Genomic DNA, 21,562 nt, shown 5'->3' on the forward strand with positions numbered 1-21,562 from the left:
AAGTACCCAAATGCGGCCTCATGGCACTTCACAGCTCCTATATCTCAGATGGCCAGGGCCCATGCTGTCTGCTGCTCATGTTCACTGTGCTCCCACTCCAGCTTCTTCGGGCTGCTCAGCTCCGAGACCTGACACAGTCTGAGAGCCAAGATGCTCCACTGACATCTTAAAAGACAACAATGGGAGAGGCTCATTAAGGCCCCATTTCTTCCTGGATAAAGAAGCTCCAGTTCATGAGAGGTAGTACACCCTGAGGATCTTTATGGATCATTGCTTATTCATTATATTATAGGTAAGTCCCATATTAGCTATGTTCCAGTTGGAAGTGGAGGATTTCATGACAAACGAGGAAAGCTGGTTGGAACAAATTGGCACGGTGAAGAAGGCAAACCCAAGAAGAGTCTCCAGTACCAACACCATTTAAAAACCGGCTGTTCCGCTCCCAGAGTATACCAGGGCTTCTCTGTGGAAAAGAGAACAGAGAAAGGGAAGTGGGTTTCCTCTCTACTATAGTTGGGTTGCCTGTCAAGCAATATTCAGGTTCAAAAACAGGTCACAGGCCAGCCACAAAGAGCTGGGCTCGATCACATGAACTCCAACTTAAGGCCAAGCTTCCCTTTGTGGAGGCTGCTCTGACACCAACACAATTTCTAATCTAGCATATCTGTGTCCAGTGTAATCTGAGTAGCAAGGAAGTTCTGGGCTTTACAAACTCATACTGCCAATAAGCAGGAAGATTTGGGTGGGGAGATGGAGGGGTACATTTGGAAAACATAACACAACCATAACAACAATATGACATATTGAGTTACCACATTTTCTCACATAATCTTCGGGACTGCTTTAGGATCTGGTGCTACCCTCCTCACTTCATAAATGAGGCAATCACAGTTCAGAAATGCTAAATAGGGTGGCCAAGGTCCCACAGGTAGTAAGCCAGGGAGCCCAGAATCAAGCCACGGACTACTGGAATGCAAAGCCTCTGCCCCAAGAACATGCTGTGGCTTAATTATATCAACCAGCTGCTTTGCACAGAGAAAGCCTGCAGTTTAAACAGTTATTAATCAGACACACCTCTAATGCTGGTACAACCTTGAGATGGGCAGAAAGTACATGTGGAGTTCAGGGAAGCCCACTCTGGTGCTGCCAATGTTGTGAGGGTTGGAGGGGATATCCTCTCAGAGCTGCCACTTTTCCCACTTTTCCCATCATCACCCTTTTTGGCAACATTAACTTCTGCCTTTATCTCGATGCACTGAACAATGCTCCACAGTGCTCAACACTGGCAAGTCATAAGGACTGATGGCCCAAGGAGTCACTGTGGCAAAAAGACCACAAAAGCCCTTTCTGGCTCCCTTTGGAGATGACAGCCTCATAATGATTTAAGACACCTTGTGCAGCCCATGTGAGTTTCCTGCTCCAAGTAACTCTCCATTGTTGACCCCTCTGATGAGGCAGGATTACACCTATAGGAGAAGGTGCTGTCTAGATAACTCTTGTATGTCACTTGCTTGAAGTGGAGAAAGCATTTCATCATAGAAATAATTTAAATGACAAATCATTTATCAGGCAAGCCCACAAACCCCCATTTAAATCATATTTCATAAGGTCCCTTCTAACCAGAACTCAGTGAAGCACAGTATCTTTTAAAATAGCAATGGCCCCAGCCCACACCCACTCCAGCCATCCTGCCTAGGCAGCCCAGCCCCAGCATGCCCTAGGAAATCCCCAGCCCATGTCCACTCCAGCCCTAGCCAGCCTGCCAAAGCTTTCCAGCACACACAGTCCACACAGGGGTGCTGCTGCACAAGGCCACCTCCTTCAAGACTGGGAGGTAACTATTACACCTAATTCTTAGAAACAAATACAAAAGGCCAAACAAATGATGAGACAAAGGAATTTGAAAGAACAGAACAAGATAAAATTCCAGAAAAAAAAAAAAAACTAATGAAACAGAGATAAGTAATTTACCCGATAAAGAGTTCAGTTAATGGTCATAAAGATGCTCACAGATCTTGGGAAGAGAATGGAGGAACACAGTGAGAACTTCAACATATAGTTAGGAAGAGAACCAATCAGAGCTGAAGAATACAAAAACTGAAATGAAAAATACACTAGAGGGAATCAACAGCAGATTAGATGATACAGAAGAATGGATCGGTGACCTGGAAGACAGAATAGTGGAAATCACCCAATCAGAACAACAAAAAGAAAAAAGAATTTTAAAAAATGAGGATATATTAAGGGACCTCTGGGACAGCATCAAGTATACTAACATTCACATTACAGGAGTCCGAGAAGGAGAAGAGAGGGAGAAAGGGACAGAAAATTTGTTTGAAGAAATAATGACTGAAAAATTCCCTAATCTGGAAAATGAAACAGATATGCAGATCCAGGAAGCACAGAGAATTCTAAACATAATGAACCCAAAATGATCCACATCAACACATGTCATAATTGAAATGGCAAAAGTTAAAGATAAAGAGAATATTTTAAAGGCAGCAAGAAAAAATAAGTGACATACAAGGAAACCTCCAATTTTTCAGCAGAAACTTTACAAGCCAAAAGAGAGGGCAGGATATATTTAAAGTGCTAAAAGGAAAAAAAAAATTACAACCAAGAATACTCCTCCCAGAAAGGTTATCATTCAGAATTGAAGGAGAAATAGAGGTTCCCAGGTAAGCAAAAACTAAGAGTTCATCACCACTAAACCAGCCTTACAAGAAATGTTGATGGGTTTCCTTTAAGTGGAAAACAAATAGCCATAACTAGACATAAGAAAATACGTGAAAGAAAAGAAATTCACTGGTAAAGGCAAATAGATAGTGAAGGCAGTGGATCAACCACCAGTAGTATGAAGGTTAAAGGACAAAATTTGTAAAATAAACTATAGCTACAATAAGTAGTTAAGGGAGACACAAAGTGAAAAGATATAAAATTTGATGCCAAACCCATAAAACATGGGCTGGAGGGGAGTAAAAATGTAGTACTTCTAGAATGTATTCAAATAAGTGACCATCAGCTCAAAACACACACACACACACACACACACACACACACACACACACACACACATATATATATATAGTTACATGTATATGAAACTCATGAACCACAAACCAAAAACCCACAATAAAAATACCAAAAAATAAAGTGAAAAGAACTCTAACCTAACACTAAAGAAAATCATCAAACCACAGGGGAAGAGACTAAAAGAAGGAGAAAGGAACAGAGAATTACAAAAATGACCAAAAAACAATTAACAAAATGGCAATAAGTACATACTTATCATAAGAACTTTAAATGTAAATGGACTAAATGCTCCAATCAAAGGACATAGGGTGGGTGAATGGATTAAAAAAAAAAAAACCCAAACCCATTTATATGTTGGCTTCACATCAGATCTAAAAACACACACTGACTTAAAGTGAAAGGATGGGAAAAGATATTCCATGCAAATGGAAACTAAAAGAAAGCTAGGGTAGCAATACTCATATCAGACAAAATAGACTTTAAAACAAAGACTAAAACAAAAGACAAAGAAAGGCATTACAAAATTATAAAGGGGTCAGTCCAAGAAAAGGATATATCTGTGAATATTTATGCACCCAACATTAGGAGGACCTAAATACAATATAACAAATATTAACAGACATAAAGGGAGAAATCGACAGCAGTACAGTAAGAGCAAGGGATTTTACTGTTCCACTTATATCAATGGATAGATCAGCCAGATAGAAAATCAGTAAGGAAACACTGACCTTAAATGATTAGCTCAGATGAACTTAATAGATATATATAGAACACTGCATCCAGAAACTGCAGAATACACATTCTTTTCAAGTGCACATGGAACATTCTCCAGGGTAGATAACATGCTAGGCCATGTGTCAAACAAGTGTCAATAAATTTAAGAAGATCAAAATCATATCAAGTGTTTTTCCTGATCACAACAGTATAAAAGTAGAAATCAATTACAAGAAAAAAACTGGAAAAAATATAAACACATGGATACTAAACAACTTGCTACTAAACGACCAATGGGTGAACAAAGAAATAAAAAGGAAATCATAAAACACCTCAAGACAAATGAAAATGGAAACACAAAGATCCAAAATCTATGGGATGCAGCGAATCAGTTTTAAGAGGGAAGTTCATAGCAATACAGGCGAACCTCAAGAAACAAGAAAAATCTCAAATAAACAACCTAAATTTACAACTAAAAGGAACTAGAAAAAGAAGACTATACAAAGCCCAAAGTTAGTAGAAGAATGGAAATAATAAAGATCAAAGTGGAAATAAATGAAATAGAGACTTGAAAAAAATTAAAAAGATCAATGAAACTAAGAGCTGTTTCTTTGAAAAGATAAACAAAACTGATGAACCTTTAGCCAGTCTCATTGAGAAAAAAGGAGAGGGCCCAAGTAAATAAAATCAGAAGTGAAATAGGAGAAATTACAACCAATATCACAAACATACAAACAATCATAAGAGACTACTATGAACAATTATCTGCCAACAAATTACACAACCTAGAAAAAATGGATAAATTGCTAGAAAAATACAATCTTCCAAGACTGAATCAGGATGAAATAGAAAATCTGAAAAGACCAATTACTAGTAATGAAATTGAATCAGTAATCAAAAACTTCCAACAAACAAAAGTCCAGGACCAGATGCTTCACAGGGAGTTCTACCAAACATTTAAAGAAGAGTTAATACTAATCCTTCTCAAACTATTCCAAAAAATTAAAGAGGAAGGAACACTCTCAAACTCAATCTACAAGGCTAGTAATACCCTGATACCAAAACCAGACAAAAACACTACCAAAAAAGAAAATTACAGGCCGATATCCTTGATGATCATAGATGCAAATATCTTCAAAAAATATTAGGAAACCAAATTCAACAATACATTAAAAGGATCATACACCATGATCAAGTGGGATTTATTCCAGGGATGCAAGGACAGTTCAGCATCCACAGATTAATCAACATGATAGACCACATTAACAAAACAAAGGATAAAAATCACATGATCATCTCAATGGGTTCAGAAAAGGCATTTGACAAAATTCAACATTGATTTATGATAAAAAAAACTCTCAACAAAGTGGGTATAGAGGGAACATACATCAACATACTAAATTCCATTTATGACAAACCCACAGCTAACATCATACTCAACAGTGATAATCTGGACACTTCTCCTCTAAGATCAGGAACAAGACAAGGATGTCCAATCTCATCACTTTTATTCAACATATTGATAGTTTTGGAAGTCCTAGCCACAGCAATCAGAGGAGTAAAAGAAATAAAAGGAATCTAAATTTGAAAGGAAGAGGTAAAACTGTCACTGTTTGCAGATGACATGATACTATACATAGAAAATCCTAAAGATGTCACCAGAAAAATACTAGAGCTCATTAATGAATTTGGTAAAGTTGCAGGATATAAAATTAATACAAAGAAATCTGTTGCATTTCTATACACTAACAATGAACTATCAGATATAGAAATTAAGGAAACAATCCCACTTATCATAGCATCAAAAAGAATAAAATACCTAGGAATAACCTACCTAAGGAGGTAAAAGACCTGTAGTCAGAAAATTGTAAGACACTGATAAGAGAAATTGAAGATGACACAAATAGAGAGATATACTGGGCTTATGGATTGGAAGAATTAATATTGTTTAAATATCCATACTACCCAAGGCAATCTACAGATTCAATGCAATTCCTATTAAAATACCAATGGCATTTTTCACAAACAGTCCTAGAATTTGTATGGAACCACAAAAGACCCCAAATGGCCAAAACAATCTTGAGAAAGAAGAACTGAGCTGGAGGTATCACACTCCCTGATTTCAAACCATACTACAAAGCTATAGCAATCAAAACAGTATGGTACTGGCACAGAAACAGACACTTAGATCAGTGGAACAGAATAGAGAGTCCAGAAATAAACCCATGCTAATATGGTCAATTAGTCTACAATAAAGGAGGCAAGAATATACAATGGCGAAAAGACAGTCTCTTCAGTAAATGGCACTGGGAAAACTGAACAGCTACATGTAAAAGAATGAAACTAGACCATTTTCTTACACTATATACAAAAATAAACTCAAAATGGATTGAAGGTTTAAATGTAAGACCTGAAACCATAAAAATCCTAGAAGAAAACATAGACAGTATGCTCTTTGACATCAGTTTTTGCAATATTTTTTTGATCTGTCTCCTCACGCAAGGACAACAAAAGCAAAAATAAACAAATGGGACCACATCAAACTAAAAAGCTTTTGCACAGCAATGGAAACTATTAAAAATGAAAAGGTAACCTACTGCATGGGAGAAGATATATGCAAATGATATGTTCAATAAGGGGTTAATCTCCAAACATATAAAGAACTCATACAACTCTATCAAAAACCAACAATCCATTTCAAAAGTGGGCTAAGGACATGAATAGACATTTTTCCAAAGAAGACATACAGATGGCCAACAGGCACATGAAAAGATGCTCAACATCAATCATCAGGGAAATGCAAATCAAAACCATAATGAGATATTATCTCACACATATCAAATGGCTATTATCAAAAAGACAAGAAGTAATAAGTGTTGGCAAGAATGTGAAGAAAAGGGAACCCTTGTGCACTGTGGGTGGGACTGTAAACTGGTGGAGCCACTATGGAAAACAGTATGGAGGTTCTTTAAAAAAATGTTTAAATACAATTGCCTTACCACCCAGCAATTCCTCTTTTGGGTATTTAACCAAAGAAAACAAAAACACTAATTTAAAAACATGTGTGCTCCCCCATGTTCATGGCAGCATTTACAATAGCCAATATATGGAAGCAGCCTAGGTGTCCATCAATAGCTGAATGGATAAAGAAGATAGGGTATATACCCACAATGGAATATTACTCAGCCATTGAAATTATTGAAGTTTGCATTTTGATTGGACAACATGGATGGACCTACAGGGTGTTATACTAAGTTTAAAAGTCAGACAAAGACAAATACCATATATTACTTATATGTGGAATGTAAAAACAAACAAACAAATGAAAAAACATAACCAAACAGAGTCATAGATACAGAGGACAAACTAGTGGTTGCCACAGGGGAAGGGAGTGGAGGAATGGGTGAAATAGGTGAAAGGAATTAAGAAGTACAAACTTTGGGACTTCCCTGGTGGTCCAGTGGTAAAGAATCCATCTTACAATGCAGGGGACGCAGGTTTGATCCCTGGTTGGGGAACTAAGATCCCACATACCTCGAGGCAACTAAGCCTTCATGCCACAACTACAGATCCCACACACCTTGGAGCCTGCGCACCACAACTAGAGAAGAGGAAAACCTGCTCGCCACTAGAGAGAAGCCCACGTACCACAATGAAGAGGCCTCGCACTTCAACAAAAGATCCTGCATGCCTCAGTGAAGATTCCATGTGCCACAGCTATGTCCCGAGGCAGCCAAAATTAAAAATAAATTAAATAATTTTTTTAAAAAGAAGTACAAATTTCACGTTATAAAGTAAGTAAGTTACAGGAATGCAATGTACAGGCATACCTTTTGCGTCGGGTTCCAGACCACTGCAATAAAGTGAATTTCACAATAGAGTGAGTCACACAAGTTTTCTGGTTCCCCAGTGCACATAAAAGTTTACACTATATATGCTTACACTATACTGTAGCCTATTAAGTGTGCGATAGAAATATATTCAAAAAAACGATGTACATACCTTAATTTTTAAATATGTATTGCTAAAATGTGCTAACCATCATCTGAGCCCTCAGCAAGTTGTACTCTTGTTGCTGGCGGAGGGTCTTGCCTCCATGTTGGTAGCTGCTGACTGATCAGGGTGGTGGCCACTGAAGGCTGAGGCTGCTGTGGCTATTTCTTAAAATAAGACAGTGAAGTCTGCCTCATCAACTGACTCTTTCATGGACGATTTCTCTGCAGCATGTGGTGCTGTTTGATAGCATTTTACCCACATAAAACTTCTTTCAAAATTGGAGTCAGTCCTCTCACACCCTGCTGCTGCTTCATCAACTGAGTTTATGTAATATTCCAAATCCTTTGCTGTCATTTGAACAGTCTTCACAGCATCTTCACCAGGAGAAGATTCCATCTAAAGAAACCACTTTCTTTGCTCATCCACATGAAGCAATTCCTTGTTTATTCAAATTTTATCAGGAGATTGCAGCAATTTGGTCGCATCTTCAAGTTCCACATCGAATTCTAGTTCTCTTGCTATCTCCACCACCTCTGCAGTTCCTTCTTCCACTGAAGTCTTGAACTCCTCAAAGTCATCCATGAGGGTTGGAATCAGCTTCTTCCAAACTCCTGTCAATGCTGATATTTTTACCTGTTCCCATGAATCACAAGTATTCTTAACAGCATTTAGAATGGTGAATCCTTTCCAGAAAGTTTTTTATTTACTTTGCCCAGATCCATCAGAGGAATCACTATTTATGACAGCTATAGCCTTATGAAATGTACTTCTTAAAAAATAAGAATTGAAAATTGAAATTGGTCCTTGATTCATGGGCTGCAGAATGGATATTGTATTAGTAGGCATAAAAGCATTAATTTCATTGTCCATCTCTATCAGAACTCTTGAGTGACCAGGTGTGTTGTCAATGAGCAGTAATATTTTGAATCTTTTTTTCTGAGGAGTACTAAGTATTCAGTAAACCTTGTTGCAATCAGATGTGCTGCCATGTAGGCTTTGTTGTTCCATTTATAGAGCAGAGGCAGAATAGACTGAGCATAACTCTTCAGGGCCCTAGGATTTTTCAGAATGGTAGATGAGCATTGTCTTCGACTTAAATTCACCAGCTACATTAAACCCTAACAAGAGTGTCAGCCTGTCCTTTGAAGCTTTGAAGCCAGGCATTGACTTCTCTTCTCTAGCTGTGAAAGTCCTAGAAGGCATCTTCCAATAGAAAGCTGTTTTGTCCACATTGAAAATCCGTTGTTTAGTGCAGCCACCGTCATTAATTATCTTAGCTAGATCTTCTGGATAACTTGCTGCAGCTTCCTGGTGCGATAGCACTTGCTGCTTCACCTTGCACTTTTGTGCTACAGAGCTAGCGTCTTTCTTTAAATCTTATGAACCAACCTCTGCTAGCTTCAAACTTTTCTTCTGCAGCTTCTTCACGTCTCTCAGGCTTCAGGGAATTGAAGGGAGTTAGGGCCTTGCTCTGGATTAGGCTTTGGCTTAAGAGAATGTAGTGGCTGGTTTGATCCTCTATCCAGACCAAAAAAACTTTCTCCACATCAGCAATAAGGCTGATTCACTTTCATTTCTGTGTTCACTGGAGCAGCACTTTTAAATTCCTTCAAGTACTTTTCCTTTGCATCCACAACTTGGCTCGCTGTTTGGTGCAAGAGGCCTAGCTCTCAGCCTGCTTCTGCTTTGACATGCCTGCCTCACTATGCTTAATCATTTCTAGCTTCTGATTTAAAGTGAGAGACACGCAAGGCTTCCTTTCACTTGAACACTGGGACCACTGTAAGGTTATTAATTGGCCTGATTTCAATATTGTTGTGTCTCAAGGAATAGAGAGGGCTGAGGAAAGGGAGAGAGATGGAGGAATGACCAGTTGATGGAACAGTCAGAACACACTGCGTTTATCAATTAAGTTTGCCATCTTACATGGGTGTGGTTTGTGGTGCCCCAAAACAATGACAATAGTAACATCAAAGATCACTGATCACAGGTCATCATAACAAATATAATAATAATAAAGTTTGAAATCTTGCAAGAACTACCAAAATGGGACACAGAGACAAAAAGTGAGCAAATGCTGCTGGAAAAAATGGCACATATAGACTTGCTCGACAAAGTGTTGACACAAGCCTTCAATTTGTAAAAACAAACCAAAAAAACCCTGCAGTATCTGCAAAGTGCAATAAAGCGAGGTCTGCCTGTATAGTTGATAATATAGTAATAACTTTGTATTGTGATAGATGGTAACCAGACTCATGGTAGTGATCATTTCGTAATGCATAAAAATGTCAACTCACTACGTTGTACACCTGAAACTAATAAAATATCATAAGTCAACTATACTTCAATAAAAATTTTTAAAAAATAAATAACGCTGAAACATTGCATCAGTAATACCATAGAACATAAGCATTTGGTGCAATGTCTCCAACAGGGAGGAAGTTGGGGAAGGTGAGAGTTGGGGACAGGGCTCCAGGGGTCAGAGGTAAAAGGGGGGGCCAGGTCTTTCGAGGGAGACTCTGAATGAAGTTTGGGGTGAAATGCAGGAGAGGGGCTTCAAGAGGATGAGGAGGGAAAGGGCTGAGGGCAAACAGGGCCCCTGCCATTGTTCACCCTTGTGTGCAATGTGCCAGCACCCCCTATCATCTCTGGGCACCAAGCCTGGGGCCCCCAGCCCTCCTCCTTCCACCCTCTCTTCTTGTTCCAGTGGGAAGAGTCCTTGTACCACGGTGTCCCAGGAATGGAGCTGTGCCTCCATCCTCTTCCCACATTCTCTCAGGCACAAAGCAGCCGTGTGGCCTTTCTGTAGTTTTTCTAAGGGCTTTTACTGCCTGGAACGAGGGAAATGAACAGGGTACACAGCTCTTTCTAGATCATCTCCACTCTTGCCCTCATTCTCTATACTCTTCCTTCTGCACTTGGACCCTGTGGGAAGAGGGAAAGGCCTTAGAAGTCATCATGGTGAGTGTGGGACACACAAAGGACCCATCCACATAAAAGAAAAAACAAGTCTGAAGCACTCTTGCTCCAGGACTGGGGAGTGGGGTGCTGTTTGAGTGGAGAGGCGATGGGGTGAGGGCTGGTGATGCCTTCCCTGGGACTGGGGCAGCAGGAGGGAAGAGAAACTCCCAGGGGTCTCCCCTCTAGACTTCTCTTCCCATCTTTTGCTTACCTCCAAAGTACTCCTGCCAAAACCACTCTAAGCTAACCTAGGGCCAAATGAGAAAAGGAGGAGAGGAAGGTAGGCAGGGTCCCATATAGAATAACCAGTCCTGAAGGCCATTTTTACATGAGGAACATAAATAAGTCACAATGAATTTACATATGCATATACACAGAAACACATGTGCATGATAGTACTGTTTATATACTGCTTGTTGATAGTGTATTAAAACTCGAGATAATTACGGGGTTTAGCTGATATAATATACTCATGTTCTGTATATTGCATAATGAATAGTATTTTAGAAACTAAAAATTGACTTATAACAATGTTCTAAAAAGGTAAAATATTTTATAGTACATCATGTTTTATGCTTCTCCACAGATTGGTCTACAAATGGTTTCTTCTCATCCAAAAAGTCAGCTGTACATTTGGTGCTGTGGGTTATTTGGCTATCATGTTTACAATGTGTGGATTCAATTTATTTTTCAAGTAAGTATCTCCAATTAAGACATTCATATCTCCAAGCACTTGCTTATAACATTCACCTGGTCGAGTTCTCTGTCTCTGGAAGCCACGTTTGGCCCTACACTTTTCCATGCACACGTTTTTATAGGCCTGTCATTGGTATCGTAGATATCACTGGGGAAAACCAGGAGAAAAGGAAGAGAAAACCCACAGATTTAAAAGTTTTGCAAAAATTATAAGCTTTAAAGAGAATCTATACGTGGTCTATAAGTTTAAAAGATCACCATTAAAAGCACGCTGACAGGGCTTCCCTGGTGGCACAGTGGTTAAGAACCCACCTGCCAATGCAGGGGACATGGGTTCGAGCCCTGGTTCGGGAAGATCCCACATGCCGCGGAGCAACTAAGCCTGTGCGCCACAACTACAGAGCCTCCACTCTAGAGACCGTGAGCCACAACTACTGAAGCCTGCACGCCTAGAGCCCCTGCTCTGCAGCAAGAGAAGCCACCCAATGAGAAGCCCACGCACTGCAATGAAGAGTAGCCCCCGATCACCGCAACTAGAGAAAAGCCCGCGCGCAGCAACAAAGACCCAATGCAGCCAAATAAATAAATAAATTTAAACAAACAAACAAAAAAGTAGGCTGACATTTATGGTAAAGTAGTTCTTACTGAACTACAAATTTCCCTTCCACAAAATTCTGAAGTGTCATTTCCTTCTATAGATCTTCTTCCTTAAAACCTCTAGAAGTATGCTATCCAATACAGTAGCCACTAGCCTATGTAGCTACGGAGCACTTAAATTATGACATAAGAGGTGCTGTAAGTCTAAAATACACATTGGATTTCAAAGACAGCATAAGAAAATAATTCTTCTATCGATTATATGCTGAGATTATAGTACTCTGGATGTATTGGTGAAATTATTTCATGTGTTTCTTTTTACCTTTTTAGTGTGGCTACAAGAAAACTTTTAATTTTGTCCAATCTATATTTCCACTGGACAGCACTGCTCTAGAATTTTGTTTCTGGTATCCATGAAATCCCTTTTGCTGGGAGCAGTTAGGAAAAGAGGAAACTGAGTACTGAAACTTTCACTGAAAGAGAGGTGAAGAGATAAAAAAACAAGAAAGTCTAAGGAGAAATAAAGGAAATTGGGATAATAATATCTATGACTCAGAACCATGCTCCCATTGCGAAGATGGTTGCTGAGATGTGCTATGGGTGAGGGTCTCACAGGCAGAGCTGAGGCTGTGTAATCAACCTATGTCCTAGAAAGGGAATGTAAGACATACTGCACAGCCATGGAAAACATGTCAAATGAAAAATTTCCTGGAAGATCTGTCACATCAAAGTTACTCTAAATCTCTAGGACCTTAACAGAAATTCAGAGGTAGAGGCCAGCAACTCTTAACTCATAAAATAAGGAAGACAGGGCTTCCCTGGTGGCGCAGTGGTTAAGAATCCACCTGCCAATGTAGGTGACAAGGGTTCGAGCCCTGGTCCAGGAAGATCCCACATGCCGTGGAGCAACTAAGCCCGTGCACCACAACTACTGAGCCTGTGCTCTAGAGCCCGCGAGCCACAACTACTGAGCCTACATGCCACAACTACTGAAGCCTGCACACCTAAAGCCTATGTTCTGCAACAAGAGAAGCCACCGCAATGAGAAGCCCGTGCGCCGCAACGAAGAGTAGCCCCAGCTCGCTGCAACTAGAGAAAGCCCGCGTGCAGCAATGAAGACCCAACACAGCCAAAAATAAAATAAATTTTAAAAACTACTTTAAAAAAATAATAATAATAAATAAATAAAATAAGGAAGACAATCAGATGGAGAGCCAGCCCTGGGAAGAAGGGCTCTTCCTATGGCAACATAGCAATCTGATTTTATAAGTATTTCATGAAACTTTCAGAGCGGGAATTCCTACCATTCTCTAGCAGGAAAGGGATAGAAAATAACTGTACAGATCTATTATTATTAGTTTAAGTTATAGAAAGACACGGATTTATTTTTTCAGCATACTGTCTGTATTACTTTAATGAATGTAAAAGTATTCATAAGGACTTTTATGAAGTTACTTGGGAATAGAGTTGCCCCAAGATTATTATCCATATAATTTTAAGATCCTTAACCAGGAATTCTCCTATAGTGAGGCATTCAAAGAATCTAACCCTTCAGATGGGAAGGAACGATTTTTTTCACTACTAATTTTTCTTGAGCATTATGGTATTAAGATTCTTTTCTGTGGAACCACGAGTTCATTGCTACACTTTTTATCAATTAGATTATAAATACGTGCTCCCCTGGGTATGGAGGGAAAGTCATCTTCATTCTTTCTCACTGCCCCAATTCTCAAATATTGAAAGGATGAAACCACCCGCTGTGTTGGAATTCCCGGTTCGCATTACCAAAAGATGGCTGCCCTCTAGGTCTACACAGCTCTCTGCCTTTACCATTTCCTCCTCAAATTAAGAGTACAAAAACTGCCAGAAGAAGGTTCCAGAGACAGATTTCCCAACGCCTCTCCTCTCTCCACTTCCTTCCCAACTCAGTCAGACTCACCTACATCCATTGCTAGTATTTGAGACTGTTTACAGAGATAGCACATCAAAAGTGCAATGATTTAAGATCCAGACATTACATTAGAAGCTAATCATTTACTTTCTTTTTGAATTTTTTTTAATACAGCAGGTTCTTATTAGTTATCTATTTTATATGTATTAGTATATATAGGTCAATTCCAATCTCCCAATTCATCCCACCACCACCAATCCCCCCCGCCCCCGCTTTCCCCCCTTGGTGTCCATACGTTTGTTCTCTACATCTGTGTCTCTATTTCTGCCTTGCAAAACTGTTCATCTGAACCATTTTTCTAGATTCCACATATGTGCATTAATGTACAATATTTGTTTTTCTCTTTCTGACTTACTTCACTCTGTATGACAGTCTCTAGGTCCATCCACATCTCTACAAATGACCCAATGGAATATTACTTATGGCTGAGTAATATTCCATTGTATATATGTAACATATCTTCTTTATCCATTCTTCTGTCAATGGGCATTTAGGTTGCTTCCATGACCTGGCTATTGTAAAGAGTGTTGCAATGAACATTTGGGTGCATGTGTCTTTTTAAATTATGGTTTTCTCTGGGTATATGCCCAGTAGTGGGATTGCTGGGTCATATGGTAGTCCTATTTTCAGTTTTTTAAGGAACCTCCAAACTGTTCTCCATAGTGGCTGTATCAATTTACATTCCCACCAACAGTGCATGAGGGTTCCCTTTTCTCCACACCCTCTCCAGCATTTGTTGTTTGTAGATTTTCTGATGATGCCCATTCTAACTGGTGTGAGGTGATATAATCATTTACTTTTTAAAGAAACATTTACCTTTAAAAAAGAAATAGGGGTTGTCACAGAGAATCCTAGTGCATTTGAAATACGATCCAACTTGCAAAAAGATTTTTTTTATTAACACATGGCAACCACGGCATAGCAGCAAAGGGCATCAAAATTTGCGCTTGATTCCTGGTTTCATTTTGTACCAATTGTCATGTTAAGCAAATCACTTTTTCTAAGTCTCCGTTTTTTCAAAGGTAAATTGGGGATAATAATATCTATCTCAAATATTTTTAGGAAAGATAAAGTATTTGAAAGCATTCTGTAAAATCTAAGTTTGATAGCAGGGATTCTCAACCCTAGCTGCTGCCCCAACCTCACCCCAGGCCACTTAAATTAGAGCCCCTGAAAGTGGGCTCGTGTATCAGTATATGTTTAAATCTCCCCCAGGTGATTCCAATCTACAATTAGGGCTGAGAATCATTGGACTATTAAAGAGGTTCCTAATGTTAGTGGACCACTGCAATCACCTGGTGTCTGGAGAGCCTCCAAAAATATTGCTGCCCAGGCCCCACCCCCAGAAAGCCTGATGTAATTGGCCCAGGGTGCAGCCTGGGGATGGAGGTTTTTACAAGCTGCCCAGGTTTTTCTACACGCAGCCAAGCTTGAGAACTGCTGGTTAGAGTTGGCTTGTCTCAGCACTGCAGTCCTAAGAAGCCTTTAAACATTTTCAATAATGACTTTGTCCACTTAGCCCTGAGTAGTAAAATTTGAATGGAATTGAGAGAATTTTAAATTCTTTCATTAAAAAAAAATTAAACAAATAAGTGGGGGGAAATACCACCAAGGCTCTGTTAGATACCATGGCAGGAAATACTGGGTTAGCCAAAAAGTTCATTTGGGGTTTTTGACCAATCCAAATGAACTTTTTGGCCAACCCAATACTTTCCAAGCTGCAGCCCTCACCCATCCCCACAAATGCCACATCCTTACATCCCTTCACTGTTGTTCTCAATAGAATCAAGGCTAGAGATTCCATGGATTTTGGCATCATGCCCTCGTTCTATGGCCTCTACTATGGGGTAATGAGGATAGACTTTGCAGAGATCTGCTCAGTTTACATGGCTTCTACTATAGGGGAAGCGCTGCTTTCATTCTTTGAAATCATTTATGGTACATGGAAAAATGGTCTCATCTTACACATTTGCATCCATTTTCAAAAATAGATAAGTCTTTTTTGGTTCTGTCAGCCCAACTGCTCCCTGGATTCTCCTGGCATCAGATTATCTGAAAGTAACCATGTCTAGCATACTCCAATTGCCAACATATAAAGGATTAGTAAAAAATCAGCAATAACAAAAACACTTGATCTCTGCTAATGCAAATAAAAGTCATATTTTATGCACATAAAACACTTTAGAATCAACCAATGCCTCATCATAAAGATATGATGTTATCATTATCATTATACAGCAGTTACCATTATACAGCATTTGAAGAAGTAGAAGACAAAAAAAGTGTGCTAAATGTATTCTAACTGTAATATTCTTCCCTGGAATTAAAAAAAATCCCTAGTAGTTTTTTTTTTAACTCTCTTAAAATTAAAACTCAGAATGGACATACTTTCTGGTTAGATGGATTCCAGATTCAGATATTAGGAGTATCCATCTGTGTCTAACACATGCACATCTCTTAAAAACTTGCATACCAAGGGCTCCAGGGAAGACCCAGTGGTTTCAGAAATTCCACATCTCTGCCCTCTACCAGTCTTTTGGTACACAGCCAGATGTAAAATGGAAAAACCAGTGTGAGTGGCAAGAGAAGAGTGAACTTCTGGACTGTTGTTCTCCCTCTCTTTATGGGACAGGACTGAGTAAACAAGACCTTGACTTCACCCCCCATCTCTGTAGGCTCCATCTTACTCTTTTCCTAGAGCCTGGAATCCAATTTCTATAGTGAAATTCTGGAATTGCCCTGCCGTGTGTAATCTCTGAGACAACTGCCTTTCTTATAAGGTTTAAGGTGAACACAGGAGGGAGCATTTTTGCTCCTACTTCCTCCAACAAAAACCAGAGCCATCCCCCCTCTAAAAAATTCCCAAACCTCTTGTGCTTGTTTAGGGACAGGAGAGGAAGAAAAGAGTTGTATGTCCTCTGTTCACCAGTGAACCAGGAAGAAGAGACTTAACCTGGCAAGACAACCAAGTCTTTAAGCACCAACATCCTGGAGATTTCTCACCTGACCCCACCCCACCAGTCTTCAACATCTTGTCATCTCCTGTCATCCTCTTTCCAACCACCAGAGACATAAAAACCCCTGCCTCGAGCCATTGGCACAGCCATCTGTGACTTAAACTGATGGGGTGTGTGTGTGTGTGTGTGTGTGTGCGTGCGTGCGTGCACACTTGTGCCAGAGGTAAAGAGGAAGCAAAGGATGAGCACTCTCCATTCTCACCCCAGCGCCCAAGCCCCACACTAATTGTCAGACTCTGGGAGTGGAGCCAGTGCATCTGCTTTGTTTTAAAAGCTCCCTAGGAAAAGGAATGAGCTATTAAGCCATGCCAAACTTGGATGAATTGTAAATATATATTGCTAAGTGAAAGAAGCCAGCCTGAAAAGGCTACATACTACACGACTCCACTTCTATGACAATTTGAAAAAGGTACAGCTATGGAGACGCTAAAGAGATCTGTGGTTGCCAGGGGGTTAGGGAGGGAGCAGGGTTGAATGTGTGAAGCACAGGTTATTTGTTAGGGTGGTGAAGTTATTCTGTGTGATACTCTAATGGTGAATACATGACACTATGCATTTGTCAAAATCAACAGTATTTTATAGTGGAAAGGGTAAACCTTAATGCATGCAAATCTTAAGAAATCATTTAGGATGTCAGGGAATGCCAGGATAGAATGTAGACTGTGACAAAAGAGTTCAACTGTATTACAAATGTATGAAATAACCTCACTGAAGGGGGTGGGGGGAAGTGCTGACCTAAGTCACTTTGAAATGAGTGGAGATCTAAGATTAAAAGCAAAAGGAACTATACATAAGCACTGTATGCTAGTTCATAAAGTAGTTTCCCTCAGGGCTATGGGTTAACTATTTTGATACCACTATACATGTATTCTGGAATTGGACTACCAAGTAAATGGAAGACCGATTGTGGGAGCTACATTTCTTACTCTCAGAAGCTTACACACAAGCAAGGAGAAAAGGCTAGAATTATCTATGTAGTAATGGATGAGTCAAAGACATCAATCTGAACTCATGTTTAGCTTAATGTATCTTAATGTAGATGATACATATAGAAATATTTATAGATATGTGTATACACATGGGTTAGTATATACAGACATATTTCCTTGCTCTGTCAGCTACGAAGCCCTAGAAGCAATGACACCTCAGTAGCATTGAGCACACCGAGTACCCAGATCTTGGTTTCTAATACCATTCTATAATAAGGGGAAGCAGTGCTTCTTGGAAAAATGACTGACTCTGATCTTGGCAGGGAATATACAATATGAGCCTGGAGTATCTTGTAGTGTCAGAAAGTAAGGAAGTGCTCAAAAAAAGCCCCACACAAGAAAAAACCCACAATGATGGGGATATGTCAAAGAGACACAGAAGCCAACTGAAAGAGAGCCCAATGGCCAAAGCTGAAACAATTTGAGCAACACAATGGTAGGTAGTAGTAATAGTAATAGTATTGGGTTATAACTCAAAGTATAGAATAAATATCCATGAGTCCATAGTGACATAAATAAATGATTGGATAGATAAATAAATTAAATAAATAAATAAATAGAGGAGAATAGACAAATCTCCTAAGCAGAAGAATTCCACATAATTTATGTAGATACTCCACCCTTAAGAAGCTTGTGTGGTTAAATGTTATGTGTCAACTTGACTAGGCTCTGGCGTCCAGTTGTTTGATCAAACACCAGTCTACGTGTTGCTTTGAATGTATTTTGTAGATATGATTAACTTTAAGGGAAAGAAAATACCCTTGAAAATATGGATGGGTCTTAGCTAATCAGTCGAAGGCCTTAAGGGCAAAAACTGAAGTTTCCCTGAGAAGAAGGAGTACTGCCTTAAGTCTGAAATAACTCTTTGCAGAGTTTACAGCCTGCTAGCCTGCCCTCCAGGTTTCAGACTTCCCAGCCCCGAGTCTTTAAAATGAGTCTCTCTCTCCCTCTCCCTCCCTCCCTCCCTCTCTCTCTCTCTCTCTTTCTCTCTCTCTCCACACACACACACACTCATGCATATCCTATCAGTTCCATTTCTCTGGAGAACGCTGACTAATACAGAGGTGGAGCATAACTTATAACTTCCCACTCCTTAAGTGTGGGCTGCTCATGGTGATGACGACTTCCTTCCAAAGAGTACAGTAGAAAAAGAAGTAAAAGAACGAGTAGCTTTATAGTGGAGAAATTTGACAACCACTACCTCAAGCTAGGTGATCTAGGTCAACATCAACAGGGACGTCATGTTGACGGCATGTACCCTTGCTACGGTGTGGTAGGAATGGCACTTCACCTCTGTTATCTTCCTCCCTAAAACCATAACCCCAGCGGAACCAAGAGAAGAAACATCAGCTAAATTCCAAGTGAAGGACATTCTACAAAATACCTGCCTCCAAAACTCTCAAAGTCAGAAGGAAACCAAAGTCTGAGAAACTGCCAAAGCCGAGAGGAGCCCAAGGAGACACGATAATTAATGGTATCCTAGGTGGGGTTTTGAAACAAAATAAGGACATTAAGGGAAAACCAAGTAATCTGAATAAAGTATACACTTTATTTCATAATAAGGTATCAATGTTGGCTCATTAATTGTGACAAATGTACCATACTGATGTAAGATGTCACTGATAGGGGAAACTTGGTATGGGAACTCTGTACTATCTTCGTATCTTTAAGTTTAAAGCTATTATAAAATACATATTTTATTTTTAAAGGAGCTTCTGAGACATTCTAATGTGCTGCTAATGTTGAGAATCACTCCTCATCCGCAGCCCTGGGGAGACGCGGTGTCTTAAATTAGGGTTCCAGATGCATTGCCTTCTAATGGGCAATTAGTCTGTGTGCTCCGTATAATCACTTGGGATTATATTAAAATTTTAATTATATTAAAATTAATTAAAAGATAAATAGATGCCTGGTTTACTCCAGATCTATGAATCAGAGTCTCCAGGAAAATAAAGGGAAGGGTCAGGCTCTGGGTGAACTTAAAAAGCTTCCCGTGTGAGTCTGCACTCACAGCTCTGGATAAAAACTGTTCCTCTCAAAGGATTCCTTGGTGGGGAGGTTAGGTAGTTACAATTAGCGATGTGCTTTGGGTCCATTTGGGGTGCAGTGGGGTTTTGCCTAGAAAAACCCCACAGTAGCATTGTCCCTATGGGAAAAAGTGTTTCAAGTTCTAAACCACCAGAGAAACAGTAAAGACTATGTTCCCAAGCCTGGCAGTGGCTTCCCTGTGTTCCGAGAATGGTGTTGCTCTGTGCCTTTCCCCCAACAGTTCTACAGAGTCAGTGGGATGCCCACCAGGAGCTCGTCAGACGACATCGGTGCCGCCTGTGGGCAGATCACCGTGGTGCTCAATGAAGAAGGACTCACTGAGAACACCTACCAGCTTTCGTGCAAGCATGTGTATCCTTTCCATGGGAGACCCTTTGGTCTTTATCAAGCCAGTGCCAGGAGGCAGTTTTCAGATAATCTGTGTCAGGCATGGGAGATAGCCAGTCAGGGAAGACTGTCTCATCACTTCCCTCCTCCTTCCTTTTCTCCCCTTACCCCCACCCTCTGCCTTGCTTAACGCTCATCCCCAAACCCCAAGCCTTTATCCTCCCATCCATCTTCTTTTTGAGACTTTCTGGCAATCCCTGCTGAATAATGAACTGCTCTTAATTAGCAGAGGTGAACCTCCTCCTCCAGTAATTTCTTTTTCAAAAAGGAATCTTCATGCCACACAGACAGAAGGGCTGCAGCATCTGTGCAGAGGCTGGCTGGGAAAGCTGGTGAAGCTATAAGCAAACAGGTAGCCAAGAAAGACAAGAGAGAGAAAGGGTTGGGGAGTGAAAAACAGAGTGAAGTTTCAGGTGCAGGGAGGAACTCAGGACTCTCCAGGTGGAGCCCGTGTCTGAGTCTCACAGGAACAAGAACGACAAAGCGGTGTTCTTTGCCTGGAAATAATCCTTAGGAACCTGCTTGTGTCAACAGTGGTGATGGGGGAAGCCAAGTATCAGCTTTGGTCTTGAAAAGAGGATAAGGTCACAGGTAGCAGGACACCTTAAGTTACACAAGGAGGGACCAAAACGTGAGTACCCAATTCTTGGACTATTTGGTTCCTCTGCCTATGGGCTGTACCCCAAATTGCTATCTACTGGCTGAGGGATCTTTAGGTATTAGGGACCAGACCAGCCTGTGCCTGGAAACCAGCATCCTCTGGGACTCCAGTAACCGTGAGGAAGATCTCCACTGTGCTGAAAGATACTGAGGTCAAGAACCCAGCAGCCTGTCCTGCCTGAGCAAGTAACTCTGGATACCAGAGTTGTGTTTGCATTGGCCAACAATCAGTATTTTAATTCTTTTCTTAAGAGAGGGAAGAGAAGGCATCATTTATCTTTATTTTATAGTACAATATCAATTTTATAATATTGCTATGCACTCAGTCGGTTCAAAGCTCTGGCATTATGAGGTGGTTAAACCATCTGTCTTTTGCCTCTGAAGCCCACCTAACTCAATCAGTAATGCCCTAGATGTGCAGCACTCATGATTTGATTCTGTTTAACCTGGACAGATTCCATTTATTCAATCCTGAGAGTCAAAAACTGGACCAGGGCTTCCCTGGTGGCACA

General features: G+C 40.2%; 1 protein-coding gene across 1 annotated transcript in view; it reads left to right on the forward strand.

Annotated features, from left to right (window-relative positions):
• RNF175 (ring finger protein 175) overlaps positions 1-21,562 on the forward strand; it is a 64,539-nt gene that overhangs the window by 31,386 nt on the left and 11,591 nt on the right. The window contains 3 exon segments of the mRNA XM_073804675.1: positions 11,291-11,398; positions 15,732-15,855; positions 20,224-20,354. Coding sequence (XP_073660776.1) covers positions 11,291-11,398; positions 15,732-15,855; positions 20,224-20,354 — 363 coding nt within the window.

Source organism: Tursiops truncatus, chromosome 5 (assembly GCF_011762595.2).
Source record: "Tursiops truncatus isolate mTurTru1 chromosome 5, mTurTru1.mat.Y, whole genome shotgun sequence".
Classification (NCBI taxonomy): Eukaryota; Metazoa; Chordata; class Mammalia; order Artiodactyla; family Delphinidae; genus Tursiops; species Tursiops truncatus.